Source organism: Bombina bombina, chromosome 5, assembly GCF_027579735.1.
Source record: "Bombina bombina isolate aBomBom1 chromosome 5, aBomBom1.pri, whole genome shotgun sequence".
NCBI classification, from domain to species: domain Eukaryota; kingdom Metazoa; phylum Chordata; class Amphibia; order Anura; family Bombinatoridae; genus Bombina; species Bombina bombina.
In genome coordinates, this window is record NC_069503.1 from 47,019,507 (window position 1) to 47,037,401 (window position 17,895).

General features: G+C 38.2%; 1 protein-coding gene across 1 annotated transcript; it reads right to left on the reverse strand.

The window, feature by feature from the left end:
- Positions 1 to 3,844: 3,844 nt before the first annotated feature.
- On the reverse strand, positions 3,845 to 17,088 carry LOC128659810 (gastrula zinc finger protein XlCGF8.2DB-like). The gene is made up of 2 exons (XM_053713383.1): positions 16,971 to 17,088; positions 3,845 to 5,431 (listed from the first exon to the last, which is right to left on the reverse strand). The coding sequence occupies exon 2, from the start codon at positions 5,345 to 5,347 to the stop codon at positions 4,385 to 4,387; it is 963 nt and encodes a 320-aa protein (XP_053569358.1). The 5' UTR covers positions 5,348 to 5,431; positions 16,971 to 17,088; the 3' UTR covers positions 3,845 to 4,384.
- Positions 17,089 to 17,895: the final 807 nt, after the last annotated feature.

Below are 17,895 nucleotides of genomic sequence, written 5' to 3' on the forward strand. Positions count from 1 at the left end.
TTTCCAGTAGAAACTTCTGAGGCAGGATCAGATTGAGACATCTTGCAGAATGTAAAAGAAAAAACAACATATAAAGCAAAATTATCAATTTCCTTATATGACAGTTTCAGGAAAGGGAAAAAATGCAAATAGCATAGTCCTCTGACTAGAAGAAAGCAAGAGGCAAACTGCAAAGGGGTAATAAATAATGAAAAAAAACTTGGCGCCAAAAATGACGCACAACGTATTGAAAAAATTTTGGCGCCAGCACACATCCAGAAATGACACACTTGCGTCACTAACGACGCAACCCTGTGTGAACAACCCAGCGTCAACTATGACGCCGGAAGTGACGAACTTGAGTCAAGGAACGTGCGTCAACAAACGTGCCTTCCCGTGCCAAAAATTCTCACGCCAAAAATGACGTAATAAAGTGAAGCATTTTGCGCACCCGCAAGCCTAATCCAGCCCACAATTTAAAGTAGTCAATTGAAAGACAACCCCAGCTAAGAAAAATATTTCATAATATTATACTTTTCCCCAAATATTAAACTGTCAATCTGCAAAAAGGAAATACATGAACCTGACTCAAGGCAAATATAAGTACAATACATATATTTAAAACTTTATATTAATACATAAAGTGCCAAACCATAGCTGAGGTGTCTTAAGTAATAAAAAACATACTTACCAAAAAGACACCCATCTACATATAGCAGATAGCCAAACCAGTACTGAAACAGTTATCAGTAGAGGTAATGGTATATGAGAGTCTATCGTCGATCTGAAAAGGGAGGTAGGAGATGAATCTCTACGACCGATAACAGAGAACCCATGAAATTGACCCCCGTTAGGAAAATAACTGCATTCAATAGGTAATACTCTCTACATCCCTCTGACATTCGCTGTACTCTGAGAGGAATCGGGCTTCAACAAAGCTGAGAAGCGCATGTCAACGTAGAAATCTAAGCACAAACTTACTTCACCACCTCCATAGGAGGCAAAGTTTGTAAAACTGAATTGTGGGTGTGGTGAGGGGTGTATTTATAGGCATTTTGAGGTTTGGGAAACTTTGCCCCTCTTGGTAGGATTGTATATTCCATACGTCACTAGCTCATGGACTCTTGCCAATTACATGAAAGAAATATATATATATATATATATATATATATATATATATATATATATATATATATATATATATATATATATATATATATGTTGAAGCTAAAATTGATGCTGTGGAATGTAGGTGGGATAACCTCCCCCATTAAAAGAAAATCTATAATCAATTATTTGAAAACCCTAAATACGAGCATTGCTCTATTACAAGAAACCCATCTTTCTATTAGTGAGGCTCAGAAATTAAAATCCAGATGGGTGGGAGAAATATTTGCCACTCCGTGTATGGATAGGAAGAGAGGTGTGGCTATTCTAATTCATAAGAATCTGGAGTATAACATTTTAAAAGTAGAAAATGACAAGGAGGCCAGATATATAATTCTTAACTTGGAATATAATCATAAAAAATATGCAATTTGTAATATTTATGGCCCAAATACTCATGATGGGAAGTTTTGGGACAAAATTCAGCAGCGATTACTAACTGTAACAAGTAATAACCTGATAATAGGAGGAGATTTTAATTTAGCCCCCAAGGCTATCCTAAATAGAAGCTATAATAGACTGGACACCACAATTAATAAAAATTCAAGATGGGAAACTAAGATAAGTAGAACAATTAGCAATAATTTCAATGTAGTGGATATTTGGTGTATCCGGAATCCAGATTTCAAAACTATACGTGTTTATCCAAATCACATCAATCTCAGTCTAGGATAGATTATTTTCTGATATCAGATCACTTAACCACATCCATAGAGAAGAACCATTTCTGATCATGTGACAATAACTTTGCAATTTGGGGAAGGTAATAAAAGAACTAGTAATACATTAAGATTTCCTACTTTTCTATATATGGACATGCAATTTAAAAACTTCTTGAAAATTAAATGGTCAGAGTATGTGGAAAATAATATAGAATACCGGGCTAAGAAAATAGATACTTTCTGGGAAGCTTCCAAAGAAGTCATGAGAGGGGAAATTTTTGCAAATAACATAAAAATTAATAATAAAAAAAAAAGGAGAGAGAAAATCAATTGTCCAATAAAGTTAGAAACATGTTCATTAAACATAAAAACAACTCCACCCTAGCAAATTGGAACAAATATTTGGATTGAAAAAAGGAAAGAGATACCTTTCTATAACAGAAAGCTGCAACACAAAATCTAAAAGCTAGATCTGCCTTTTTTACAACATGGGAATAAAACAGGCAAATTTCTTGCCAAATTAAATAAAAATTATTCTAGTTATAAGAGCATTAAAACTATCCAAATGGAAACATTATTATTAACTCATACATCTCAAATTAAAGAAGCATTTAAAAAAATATTATAAACAAATATATACACAGCCTTCTATAGATTTTGCGCAGAAATATTATTTTGGAAAAATTTGTCCCTCCCACAACTTAATGTGAAGCAGTTAGAAAGTTTAAATAAAGAAATCTCTCAAGAAGAAGTTTGTGACGTAGTTAGGAGCCTAGCCCTAAATAAGACAGAAGGACCGGATCAACTACCTAATGAGTATTATAAGCTATTGATAGAGTTTGTTAAACCAATTCTTACAAAACTTTACAATGAATATTTAAGTAATACAAAAAAATTCCCAAATCATTTTCTGAATCTTTTATTACTTTAATTTTAAAACCTAAATAACAAGCTGAAAAAATTAACTCTTATTGTCCGATCTCTTTTCTAAACTCTGATTATAAGATCTTCACCTCTATTATAGTAAATAGGTTTAAAAAAATCATTCAAGATCTTATACACCCAGATCAAACAGGGTTTATTAAAGGATGGACCTCATCTACTAACTTATGAAAAGTTTTTTTAACTGTCTCCCATATAGCATATTTAAAGGATATATCAGACCCTTTGCTGCAAAAAACAGATAATGCTATTTTATGCCTAGATGCGGAGAAAGCTTTTGATTTCCTGTCATGGGATCATATCTTTACCACACTTTCAGAATTTGGTTTCAAGTGTCCAATTTTTCAGCTACATCAGAAGCTATATCATTTTCCTAAAGCTGCTCTTATAATTAACAGAGAGAGATCTGATTCTTTCTGTTTAAGTAGAGGGACCAGACAAGATGTGTACTTGCCGTTTAATTAATCCTAGTGTTTCACATTATTTACCTATTTTAGGCAACCCAGATTCTACACCTAGCTTACAAGACTACACTTTTGCTCTTTGGAAGAATAAAGGATGTACACCAACTTATAGATTTAGTTAACCAAAAAGTGAAAACTTTTCCACAATTAAAAAGGAATTTCAAATCTCGAACCTAAATTATTTCGCTTTCTTACAGGTCAGAGAAAAAGAATTAATGTTAATACTATTAACTGGGATTGGCAGGTTATTGATAGCCTAATTAATATTTATGTGACAGGGAATTATAAAATGTCTTATTTATATGCTACTCTAACCAAAGAAGATAATATAAAAAAATCTGATCTCACTTTCAACTAACTGGGTAAAAACAGATCTAAATTAGACCTCTCCTACTCTCATCAAACAAAGTGAAAAAAGCTACTGCTTCAATGGATAGAATGGAGTCTTATTGATAGCCTAATTAATATTTATGTGACAGGGAATTATAAAATGTCTTATTTATATGCTACTCTAACCAAAGAAGATAATATAAAAAAATCTGATCTCACTTTCAACTAACTGGGTAAAAACAGATCTAAATTAGACCTCTCCTACTCTCATCAAACAAAGTGAAAAAAGATACTGCTTCAATGGATAGAATGGAGTCTTAATTAAAATTACTACACCATACATATATGACCCCCCGTCGGTTAAATAAATGGTCAAAAACTAAGGCTATAGGGTGCATAAAATGCCAGTTGTCAGACGCTAACTTAATTCACTGCATATATGGCTGCCCCAAAATAAGACAATTCTGGGACAAATTACAGTTTTTTATGAGTAAAATTTGTAAGGAAGAAATTAAATTTTCTATTTACGATATCATATTTCTCTGTAATGGGAAACTATGGGGATGCAGAACTAAGTTTCTTAATTTAAGTATAATCTTGGGCGCAATCTAATTTGTAGGATATGGAAAAATATAAAACCTCCCACTTTAAGCATGGTTATTAATTCCTTGAAAGATTAATTAATTTTGGAACAATACAGCCCATGTAGATCTGGAGAGACATTTGTTGCTAAAACTCCTTCCATGAGTTTTCAGATGACTCTTATGTGTAAAACCTTTTCCACAGTCTGTACAAGTGAAAGGTTTTTCTCCTGTGTGAATCCTTTCATGAGTTTTCAGATTACTCTTGTGTAAAACTTTTTCCACACTCTGTACATGTGAACGGCTTTTTTCCTGAGTGAGTCCTTTCATGAGTTTCCAGACAATCCATTTGTGTAAAACTTTTTCCACAGTCTGTACATGTGAAAGGCTTTCTTTCTGTGTGAATCCTTTCATGAATTTTCAGATTACTCTTTTGTCTAAATCTTTTTCCACACTCTGTACATGTGAAAGGCTTTTTTCCTGAGTGAATCCTTTCATGAGTTTTCAGACATTCCATTCGTGTAAAATGTTTTCCACAGTCTGTACATATGAAAGGCTTTTCTCCTGTGTGAATCCTTTCATGAATTTTCAGATTACTCTTTTGTGTAAAACTTTTTCCACACTCTGTACATGTGAAAGGCTTTTCTCCTGTGTGAATCCTTTCATGAGTTTCCAGACTACTCTTTTCTGTAAAACCTTTTCCACACTCTGTACATGTGAAAGGTTTTTCTCCTGTGTGAATCCTTTCATGAATTTTCAGATTATTCTTTTGTGTAAAACTTTTTCCACACTCTGTACATGTGAAAGGCTTTTCTCCTGTGTGAATCCTTTCATGAGTTTTCAGCTCACTCTTTTGTGTAAAACATTTGCCGCACTCAGTACATGTGTGTGGTTTCTCACCTGTGTGAATTTTGTGGTGTTCTAGTAGATTAGACTTCCATCTAAAGCTTTTCTCACATTCTGTAGATTTTAAAAGTTTCTCCTTTGTTTGAATCATTTGGCAAGACTGTAGACTTTTCTCTTCTTTAATATGTTTTGAAAACTCAGTAAATGTGTGTGGTTTATCCCCTAGGATAATAATTTCACTAGATAAGTCACAAATGTTGTCTTCTTGTTTGATGACTAAACTACTCTCTGTATATAATGATTGCTGTCCAGTTCCTGACAATTCACCATCTTCTTTAAATATGTGCTGTGCTATCCCAGTTTGTGAAAAAGCCATTGGTGTCTAAGACTATTGGAATTTGCGGTATTATTCTGAGGCTTCCTGTAGTAAAGGATAGATATGAACTATTGATGTGTTTGTCTACATAAAAAAAAATGGAAGAAAAATAATAATGTTTATTCATTTATAATATAATCCATCTCAATTAAAAACATAATTTATGTAAGAACTTACCTTATAAATTCATTTCTTTCATATTGGCAAGAGTCCATGAGCTAGTGACGTATGGGATATACAATCCTACCAGGAGGGGCAAAGTTTCCCAAACCTCAAAATGCCTATAAATACACCCCTCACCACACCCATAATTCAGTTTAACAAATAGCCAAGTAGTGGGGTGATAAAAAAAGGAGTAAAAAAGCATCAAAAAAAGGAATTTGGAAATAATTGTGCTTTATACAGAAAATCATAACCACCATAAAAAGAGTGGGTCTCATGGACTCTTGCCAATATGAAAGAAATGAATTTATCAAGTAAGTTCTTACATAAATTAGGTTTTCTTTCATGTAATTGGCAAGAGTCCACGAGCTAGTGACATATGAGATAGTATTACCTAAGATGCTGAACTCCACAGAAGAGTCACTAGAGAGCGAGGGATACAAATAATAACAGCCATTTTCCACTGAAAAAATTAATCCACAACCCAAAATATAAGTTTATTCTCATAAATGAAAAGAAAAAACTTAAACATAAGCAGAAGAATCAAACTGAAACAGCTGCCTGAAGAACTTTTCTACCTAAAACCGCTTCAGAGGAAGCAAATACATAAAAACAGTAGAATTAAGACCAAGTTGCTGCTTTGCAAATCTAATCAACTGTAGCATCATTCTTAAAAGCCCACTAAGTGGAGACTGATCTAGTAGAATGAGCTGTAATTCTCTGAGGCGGGGCCTGACCCGACTCCAAATAAGCCTGATGAATCAAAATCTTTAACCAAGATGCCAAGGAAATGGCAGAAGCCTTCTGACCTTTCCTAGAACCAGAAAAGACAACAAAATAGACTAGAAGTCTTCCTGAAATCTTTAGTAGCTTCCACATAATATTTCAAAACTCTTACAACATCCAAGGAATGTAAGGATCTCTCCAAAGAATTCGTAGGATTAGGACACAAAGAAGGAACAACAATTTCTCTATTAATGTTGTTAGAATTCACAACCTTAGGTAGAAATTTAAATGAAGTCCGCAAAACTGACTTATCCTGATGGAAAATCAGAAAAGGAGATTCACAAGAAAAAGCAGATAATTTGTGAACTCTTCTAGAAAACAGAATTTCTTCCCCAACAGGAAATGGCAAAGAGCACAGCAAAAGCTGCCCATATAGCCCCTCCTCAGGCTTCGCCCCCCCAGTCATTCGACCGACGGTTAGGAGAAAAAAAGGAGAAACTATAGGGTGCCGTGGTGACTGTAGTGTATAGAGAAAGAAATTTTTCAAACCTGATTAAAAAACTAGGGCGGGCCGTGGACCGGACACACCGTTAGAGAAAGTAATTTATCAGGTAAGCATAAATTCTGTATTCTCCAACATTGGTGTGTCCGGTCCACGGCGTCATCCATTACTTGTGGGAACCAATACCAAAGCTTTAGGACACGGATGAAGGGAGGGAGCAAATCAGGTTACCTAAACGGAAGGCACCACGGCTTGCAAAACCTTTCTCCCAAAAACAGCCTCCGAAGAAGCAAAAGTATCAAATTTGTAGAATTTGGCAAAAGTGTGCAGAGAAGACCAAGTCGCTGCCTTACATATCTGATCAACAGAAGCCTCGTTCTTGAAGGCCCATGTGGAAGCCACAGCCCTAGTGGAGTGAGCTGTGATTCGTTCAGGAGGCTGCCGTCCGGCAGTCTCATAAGCCAATCGGATAATGCTTTTCAGCCAGAAAGAAAGAAAGAGAGGTAGCAGCAGAAATCTGTCCCTTTAGAGAACTCGCTGACAATCCCTTATCCAAACCTTCTTGGAGAAAGGAGAGGATCTTAGGAACTTTAATCTTACTCCAGGAGAATCCCTTGGATTCACACCAACAGATATATTTTTTCCATATTTTATGGTAAATCTTTCTAGTCACAGGTTTTCTGGCTTGGACCAGAGTATCTATCACTGAATTTGAAAACCCACGCTCGGATAAAATCAAGCGTTCAATTTCCAAGCAGTCAGCTGCAGAGAGACTAGATTTGGATGTTCGAATGGACCTTGTACTAGAAGATCCTGTCTCAAAGGTAGCTTCCATGGTGGAGCCGATGACATATTCACCAGGTCTGCATACCAAGTCCTGCGTGGCCACGCAGGAGCTATCAGAATCACCGAGGCCTTCTCCTGTTTGATCCTCGCTACGAGCCTGGGAAGGAGAGGGAACGGTGGAAACACATAAGCTAGGTTGAACGACCAAGGCGCCACTAATGCATCCACTAGAGTCGCCTTGGGATCCCTGGATCTGGACCTGTAGCAAGGAACCTTGAAGTTCTGACGAGACGCCATCAGATCCATGTCTGGAATGCCCCATAATTGAGTCAACTGGGCAAATACCTCCGGGTGGAGTTCCCACTCCCCCGGATGGAAAGTCTGACGACTCAGATAATCCGCCTCCCAGTTGTCTACCCCTGGGATGTGGATTGCAGATAGATGGCAAGAGTGATCCTCCGCCCATTTGATGATCTTGGATACCTCTCTCATCGCCAAGGAACTCTTTGTTCCTCCCTGATGGTTGATGTAAGCTACAGTCGTCATGTTGTCTGACTGGAATCTTATGAATCCGGCCTTCGCTAATTGAGACCAAGCCCGGAGAGCATTGAATATCGCTCTCAGTTCCAGGATGTTTATCGGGAGAAGAGACTCTTCCCGAGACCATAGACCCTGAGTTTTCAGGGAATCCGCTTGAATTAGAATGTCGTCTAGATAAGGTGCCACTGCAATGCCCCTCGGTCTTAGAACCGCCAGAAGGGACCCTAGCACCTTTGTGAAAATTCTGGGAGCAGTGGCTAAACCGAATGGAAGAGCAACGAACTGATAATGTTTGTCCAGAAAGGCGAACCTTAGGAACTGATGATGATGATGATCTTTGTGGATAGGAATATGTAGGTACGCATCCTTTAAATCCACGGTAGTCATATATTGACCCTCCTGGATTGTAGGTAAAATTGTTCGAATGGTTTCCATTTTGAACGATGGAACTCTGAGAAATTTGTATAGAATTTTTAAATCCAGAATTGGTCTGAAAGTTCCCTCTTTTTTGGGAACTACAAACAGGTTTGAGTAAAACCCCTGACCTTGTTCCACAGCTGGAACTGAGTGTATCACTCCCATCTTTAACAGGTCTTCTACACAATGTAAGAATGCCTGTCTCTTTATTTGGTTTGAAGATAAGTGAGACATGTGGAACCTTCCCCTTGGGGGTAGTTCTTTGAATTCTAGAAGATAACCCTGAGAGACTATTTCTAGTGCCCAGGGATCCGGAACATCTCTTGCCCAAGCCTGAGCAAAGAAAGAGAGTCTGCCCCCTACTAGATCCGGTCCCGGATCTGGGGCTACCCCTTCATGCTGTCTTGGTAGTAGCAGCAGGCTTCTTGGCCTGTTTACCCTTGTTCCAGCCTTGCATTGGTTTCCAAGCTGGTTTAGTCTGGGAAGCGTTACCCTCTTGTCTAGAGGCTGCAGAGTTAGAAGCCGGTCCGTTCCTGAAATTGCGAAAGGAACGAAAATTGGACTTATTCTTAGCCTTGAAAGGCCTATCCTGTGGGAGGGCATGGCCCTTTCCCCCAGTGATGTCTGAAATAATTTCTTTCAATTCCGGCCCAAAAAGGGTCTTACCTTTGAAAGGGATATTAAGCAATTTTGTCTTGGAAGATACATCCGCCGACCAAGACTTTAGCCAGAGCGCTCTGTGCGCCACAATTGCAAACCCTGAATTTTTCGCCGCTAATCTCGCTAATTGCAAAGCGGCATCTAAAATAAAAGAATTAGCTAACTTAAGTGTGTGAATTCTGTCCATGACTTCCTCATATGGAGTCTCCATGTTAAGCGACTTTTCTAGTTCATCGAACCAGAAACACGCCACCGTAGTGACAGGAATAATGCACGAAATTGGTTGGAGGAGGTAACCTTGCTGCACAAAAATCTTTTTAAGCAAACCCTCCAATTTTTTATCCATAGGATCTTTGAAAGCACAATTGTCCTCAATGGGGATAGTTGTGCGCTTAGCTAGGGTAGAAACTGCCCCTTCAACCTTATGGACTGTCTGCCATGTGTCCTTCCTTGGGTCGACCATGGGGAACAATTTCTTAAATATAGGAGGTGGGACAAAGGGTATGCCTGGTCTCTCCCACTCCTTATTCACTATGTCCGGCACCCTTTTAGGGATCGGGAAGGCATCAGGGTGCACCGGGACCTCTAAGAATTTGTCCATCTTGCACAATTTTTCTGGAATGACCAAAGAGTCACAATCATCCAGAGTAGATAGCACCTCCTTAAGTAATGCACGGAGATGCTCTAACTTAAATTTAAATGTCACAACGTCAGGTTCTGCCTGTTGAGAGATTCTTCCTGAATCTGAAAGTTCTCCCTCCGACAAACCCTCCCTCACTGCCACTTCTGACTGGTGTGAGGGTATGACAGATAAGCTATTGTCAGCGCCTTCTTGCTCCACTGTATTTAAAACTGAGCAATCACGCTTTCTCTGAAATGCTGGCATTTTGGATAAAATATTAGCTATGGAATTATCCATTACTGCCGTTAATTGTTGCATAGTAACAAGCTTTGGCGCGCTAGATGTACTAGGGGTTGCCTGCGCGGGCATAACTGGTGTTGACACAGAAGGAGAGGATGATGAACTATCCCCACTACCTTCATTTGAGGAATCATCTTGGGCAACCTTATTAAATGTGACAGTACTGTCCTTACTTTGTCTGGACGCTATGGCACAATTATCACATACATTTGAAGGGGGGACCACCTTGGCCTCCATACATACAGAACATGTTCTATCTGAAGGTACAGACATGTTAGACAGGCTTAAACAGGCTAATAATGCAAAAAAAACGTTTTAAAACAAAACCGTTACTGTCTCTTTAAATGTTAAACAGAGCACACTTTATTTCTGAACGTGTGAAAAAGTATGAGGGAAATATCCAATCTTTACCAAATTTTCACCACAGTGTCTTAATGCCTTAAAAGTATTGCACCCCAAGCTTTTAACCCCTTAAATGAGGAAACCGGAGCCGTTTAATCAAATAACAATTTTTAACCCCACTACAGTCCCAGCCACAGCGTTTGCTGCGACTTCACCTGTCCTTAGGAGTTATACGATACCAAATTAAGCCTTCCAGAAATGTTTTCAATGATCACCAGACTCTCTCACATGCAGCTGCATGCACTGCATCCAAAAGAAACTGCACAATTATGGCGCGAAAATGAGGCTCTGCCTACTATAGTGAAAGGCCCTTCCTGACTGGAAAGGTGTCTAAACAACTGCCTGGCGCCTAAAAACGTTCCCCCACAATAACGTTCCCCTATAAATCACCTCTAGATTTCATAAAAAAACTTAAATAAAGCAATCTATTTAGCCCATAAGAGTGTCAACCAGTGTATAGCCCATAATAAGCCTTCATTCTGTTAAGAGTCTAAGAAAATGGCTTACCGATCCCCAAGAGGGAAAAATGACAGTCTTATAGCATTACACAGTCTTGTTAGAAAATGGACTAGTCATACCTTGAGCAGAAAAGTCTGCTAACTGTTCCCCCCAACTGAAGTTCTCTGGGCTCAACAGTCCTGCGTGGGAACAGCAATTGATTTTAGTTACTGCTGCTAAAATCATACTCCTCTTTTAAACAGAACTCTTCATCCCTTTCTGTTTTAGAGTAAATAGTACAACCGGCACTATTTTAAAATAACAAACTCTTGATAGCAGAATAAAAAACTACAATTAAACACCACATACTCTTCACCATCTCCGTGGAGATGCTACTTGTTCAGAGCGGCAAAGAGAATGACTGGGGGGCGGAGCCTGAGGTGGGGCTATATGGGCAGCTTTTGCTGTGCTCTTTGCCATTTCCTGTTGGGGAAGAGAATATTCCCACAAGTAATGGATGACGCCGTGGACCGGACACACCAATGTTGGAGAAAGTAGTTTAATGTCCAAGAATGCATAGGCTCAAAAGGAGGAGCCTGTAAAGTCTTCAAAACCAAATTAAGACTCCAAGGAGGAGAGATTGATTTAATGACAGGCTTGATACAGACCAAAGCCTGTACAAAACAGTGAATATAAGGAAGCTTAGCAATCTTTCTGTGAAATAAAACAGAAAGAGCAGAGATTTGTCCCTTCAAGGAACTTGCAGACAAACCTTTATTCAAACCATCCTGAAGAAACTGTAAAAATCTAGGAATTTAAAAGAATGCCAGGAGAATTTATGAGAAGAACACCATGAAATATAAGACTTCCAAACTCGATAATAAATCTTCCTAGAAACAAATTTACAAGCCTGTAACATAGTATTAATTACAGAGTCAGAGAAACCCCTATGACTAAGCACTAGGCGTTCAATTTCCATACCTTCAAATTTAATGATTTGAGATCCTGATGGAAAAACGGACCTTAAGACAGAAGGTCTAGTCTTAAAGGAAGTGGCCAAGGTTGGCAACTGGACATCTGAACAAGATCTGTATACCAAAACCTGTGAGGCCATGCTGGAGCTACCAGCAACACAAACGATTGTTCCATGATGATCTTGGAAATCACTCTTGGAAGAAAAACTAGAGGCGGGAAGATATAAGCAGGTAGGTAACACCAAGAAACTGCTAACGCATCCACCGCCTTTGCCTGAGGATCCCTGGACCTGGACAGGTACCTGGGAAGTCTCTTGTTTAGATGGGAAGCCATCAGATCTATTTGGAAGACCCCACATCTGAACAATCTGAAAAAACACATCTGGATGGCGCGACCACTCCCCCGGATGTAAAGTCTGACGGCTGAGATAATCCACTTCCCAATTGTCTACACCTGGAATATGAACCGTAGAAATTAGACAGGAGCTGGATTCTGCCCAAAAAATTATCTGAGATACTTCTTTCATAGCTTGGGGACTGTGAGTACCACCCTGATAATTGACATATGCCACAGTTGTGATATAGTCTGTCTGAAAACAAATGAACGTTCTCTCTTCAACAGAGGCCAAACCTGAAGAGCCCTGAAAATAGCACAGAGTTTTAAAATATTGATTGGTAACCTCGCCTCTTGAGATTTCCAAACCCATTGTGCTGCCAGAGATCCCCAGACTGTTCCCCAACCTGAAAGACTTGCATCTGTTGTGATCACAGTCCAGGTTGGATGAACAAAAGAGGCCCCTTGAACTATACAATGGTGATCTAACCACCAAGTCAGAGAGAGTCAAACATTGGGATTTAAGGATATTAATTGTGATATATTTGTACAATCCCTGCACCATTGATTCAGCTTACAAAGCTGAAGAGGTCTCATATGAAAGTGAGCAAAGGGGATCGCGTCCGTGCTGCAGTCATGAGACCTAAAACTTCCATGCACATAGCTACTGAAGGGAATGATTGGGACTAAAGGTTCCGACAAGCTGAAACCAATTTTAATCATCTCTTGTCTGTTAGAGAGTCATGGACACTGAATCTATCTGGAAACCTAAAATGGTGATCCTTGTCTGAGGAATCAAGGAACTTTTTGGTAAATTGATCCTCCAACCATGTATTTGAAGAAACAACACTAGTTGATTTGTGTGAGATTCTGCAGAATGTAAAGACTGAGCTAGTACCAAGATATCGTCCAAATAAGGAAACACCGCAATACCCCGTTCTCTGATTACAGAGAGTAGGGCATCGAAAACCTTTGAAAAGATTCTTGGAGCTGTCGCTAGGCCAAATGGAAGAGCGAAAAATTGGTAATGCTTGTCTAGAAAAGAGAATCTCAGAAACTGATAGTGGTCTGGATGAATCGGAATATGAAGATATGCATCCTGTAAGTCTATCGTGGACATATAAATGACCTTGCTGAACAAAAGGCAGAATAGTCCTCATAGTCACCATTTTGAAAGTTGGCACTCTTACAAAACGATTCAAAATTTTCAGATCCAGAACTGGCCTGAATGAATTTTCTTTCTTTGGGGCAATGAATACATTTGAATAAAACCCCAGACCCTGTTCCTGAAACAGAACTGGTATAATTACCCCTGAAAGCTCCAGGTCTGAAACACTTCAAAAAAGCCTGAGCCTTTACTGGATTTGCTGGGATGCATGAGAGAAAAAATCTTTTCACAGGAGGTCTTACTCTGAATCCTATTCGGTACCCTTGAGAGACAATACTCTGAATCCATTGATTTTGGACAGAATCTGCCCAAATACTTTGGAAGAATCTTAATCTGCCCCCTACCAGCTGAGCTGGAATGAGGGCCGCACCTTCATTGAGACTTGGGGTCTGACTTTGGTTTCTCAAACGGCTTGGATTTATTCTAACTTAAAGAAGGTTTCCAATTGGAAATAGATTCTTTGGGGGAAGGATTGGGTTTCTGTTCCTTATTTTGTCGAAAGGAATAAAAACAGTTAGAAGCTTTAGATTTACCCTTAGGTCTTTTATCCTGAGGCAAAAAAACTCCCTTTCCCCCAGTGACAGTTTAAATAATTGAATCCAACTGATTACTAAATAAATTATTACCTTGGAAAGAAAGAGATAGTAATCTAGATTTAGATACCATATCAGCATTCCAATATTTGAGCCACAAAGCTCTTCTAGCTAAAATAGCTTAAGACATAGATTTAACATCAATTTTGATGATATTAAAAATGGCATCACAGATAAAATGATTAGCATGTTGAAGCAAGCGAACAATGCTAGACAAATCAGGATCCGTTTCCTGTTGCGCTAAACTTTCCAACCAAAAAGTTGATGCAGCTGCAACATCAGCCATAGAAATGTCAGGCCTGAGAAGATAGCCAGAATATAAATAAGCTTTCCTTAGATAAGATTCAAGTATCCTATCTAAAGGGTCCTTAAAGGAAGTACTATCTTCCATTTGAATAGTAGTACATTTGGCAAGAATAGAAAAAGCCCCATCGACTCTGGGGATCTTTTCCCAAAACTCCAAACTAACTGCTGGCAAAGGATACAATTTTTTAAACCTTGAAGAAGGGATAAAAGTAGTATCAGGCCTATTCCATTCCTTAGAAATCATATCAGATATAACATCAAGAACTGGAAAAACCTCTGGAGTTCCACAGGAGGTTTATAAACAGAGTTTAAACGTTTACTAGTTTTAATATCAAGAGGACTAGTTTCCTCAATATCCAACGTAATCAACAATCAAGGAACTAATATTCTCCATTTTAAATAAATCAGTAGAATTGTCAGTGTCAATATCTGAGGTAGGATCTTCTGAATCAGATAGATCCTCTTCAGAGGAGGATAATTCAGTATGTTGTCAGTCATTTGAAATTTCATCAACTTTATGAGAAGTTTTAAAAGACCTTTTACGTTTATTAGTAGGCAGGATAGCAGACAAAGCCTTCTGAATCGCATCAGCAATATAATCTTTTATATTCACAGGGATATTATGTACATTAGATGTTAATGGAACAACAGGCATTGTACTATTACTGATGGACATATTCTCTGCATGTAAAAGCTTATCATGACAACTATTACATACCACAGCTGGAGATATAATCTCCGCAAATTTACAACAGATACACTTAGCTTTGGTAGAACTTTTATCAGGCAGCAGGGTTCCAACTGTGGTTCCTGAGACAGGATCAAATTCAGATATCTTGCAAATGTAAGAGAAAAAAACAACATATAAAGCAAAATTATCAATTTCCTTATATGGCAGTTTCAGGAATGGGAAAAAAATGCAAACAGCATAATCATCTGACATAAAAAAAGGCAAGAGGCACATAGGAATGGGGATTTAAATAATGAAACTTTTTTGGCGCTAACAACATCCAGAAATGACACACTCGCGTCATTGCACACGCAACCTTGTGCAAGGAACTCGGCGTCAGCTAATGACGAACCTTGCGTCACTGGACATACCTTCGTGCCAAAAAAATTCTCGCGCCAAGAATGACTCAATAAACATCAGCAGTTTGCAACTCACGAGCCGAATTTTGTCCACGAAAATTTAATGAAAAAGCAGTCAATTTGAAAAAAAACCTGAAGCCCAGCTAAGAAAATATTTTCCTAAATATGTTTTTTCCCAAATATGAAACTGAATAGTCTGCAAAAGGAAATATACATAAACCTGACTCTTGGCAATTAATACATAAAGTTCAAAACCATAGCTGAGAGTGTCTTAAGTAATGAAAACATACTTCCCGAAAGACACCCATCCACATATAGCAGATAGCCAAACCAGTACTGAAACAGTTATCAGTAGAGGTAATGGAATATGAGAGTATATCGTTGACCTGAAAAAGGGAGGTAGGAGATGAATCTCTATGACCGATAACATAGAACCTATGAAATAGATCTCCTGCGAGGAAAATCATTGCATTCAATAGGTGATACTCCCTTCACATCCCTCTGACATTCACTGTACTCTGAGAGGAATCGGGCTTCAAAATGCTGAGAAGCGCATATCAAAGTAGAAATCTAGCACAATCTTACTTCACCACCTCCATAGGAGGAAAAGTTTGTAAAAACTGGATTGTGGGTGTGGTGAGGGGTGTATTTATAGGCATTTTGAGGTTTGGGAAACTTTGCCCCTCCTGGTAGGATTGTATATCCCATACGTCTCTAGCTCATGGACTCTTGCCAATTACATGAAAGAAAAAACATTTTTTATATTCAAAAATGTCTTCCGTTTTGTATTTTTAAATGTATTTACCTGTAAATCACAAATTAAAAAAGGATGACATAGAATGTAAACATTACTACATCATAGTTAACTAAATTACCAATTACTGATGAAAACAAGTTATAGGGCTGCATTAAACAAGGTGCATGTGGATAATGTTCTCAGCCAGGGAACAAGTACATCTGTATTCTGGGAAAGAGAGGTGACATCGACCATCCTCATTTAACATTGCTCAACAACTGCACATACAGCCCTGCCCGGCTCATGATCAACCAGTTGGGTGAGAACCTGATGTCTTAATCATCACAGACTAATCATCTATGTGAGATGCTTTGAGAGGGTAAGAAGCAGTGACCTTATGATAATCTTTAGCTTTCGGATGTGGGTGTTCTATTTATATAAACAGCCAAAAACTTTATTAGTTTAATAATACTCACTGTAAAATTAAGCACACAAATCAGTGGTGGTTCTGGGGTGGGGAACACTGGGTGAGTTGTGGGTGTTCCACGCATGGGAACAAGGTAGGCATAAGTGCAGTTATGGGAGTTCCGGGCAGGGGAAGATGGAGTTGCAGGTGTTCTGAGTAATGAACCAGGTCAGGGGGTGAGGTTAAGCAGTTGTTAGACATGGTCTGTCTAAAAGGACAGAGGGAGAGTAGTATTTTTTACCGTCCTCCTCAGTCCAATGGGAGTTGCTCTTCTTTATAACGGTCACTGACACAAATGTTCTTAAAGATGCAGATATAAATATAATAGTTTATATTTGTTTAATGAGTGATTTATTCTATTTTCCCAGTAATTAAAGTCAGCATAATATCTATTTAACTCACCTAACACTTATGAGTTCATGCTGATAACAGGCTCCAATGTCTGTGCTCAGGAAGAAGGTTCCCTTATTCACTCCAGTTACAGCAATACCTGATATCTCTCAGTGCTCTGGCCGTGTCTGTAAAAAGTATATTAAATGGTTTAGACAGATAATAATAAATAATGGTTCTGATTAACTGTACGTATGGTATAATTAAAGGAACACATAACAATTCATGTGATACAGATCAGCTGATTAGGTTATTACATATGTGCTATTGATTCAGCACAAGCATTTAGTACAGTTAGCTCTGTGAGTGTTATAATTACATTGCATGTGATACAGATCAGCTGTTTAGGTTATTACATATGTGCTATTGATTCAGCACAAGCATTTAGTACAGTTAGCTCTGTGGGTGTTATAATTACATTGCATGTGATACAGATCAGCTGATTAGGTTATTACATATGTGCTATTGATTCAGCACAAGCATTTAGTACAGTTAGCTCTGTGGGTGCTATAATTGCCACTTAAATATGAATCTCCTCAGATCTATACAACATAATGGTAGAAAATCTATTTAAGTGGGGCCATATCACAACTTTACAAATATATTATAATCTTTGTTTTCTATCATTTATATGAAACAATATTTTCTCCTGAAAGAAATGTTAAATATCAGTTGTTTAAATATAAGTTAGATTGGATATTGCACAGTATTGGAATTGTACTTCCTACTAATTCTCACTGTCAGACATTTTGTCATGTGCTCCACCCTCAGTCCTTTAACTTCTCTTGATCAATACTGAGTTTACTTAAATCACACTGTAATGGGGTGTGGGAGAGATAGGCACTAAAATTTTAATTTCAAATGTTATCTTGGATAGAGTTAAAAAAAGAAAGAATTTATGTTTGCATAGAGTGATAATATAATGAGATGTTCTTTT

Excerpts from the sequence above, each read along its gene's own strand:
- LOC128659810 (XM_053713383.1), bottom strand. The coding sequence starts at position 5,347 with ATGGCTTTTTCACAAACTGGGATAGCACAGCACATATTTAAAGAAGAT.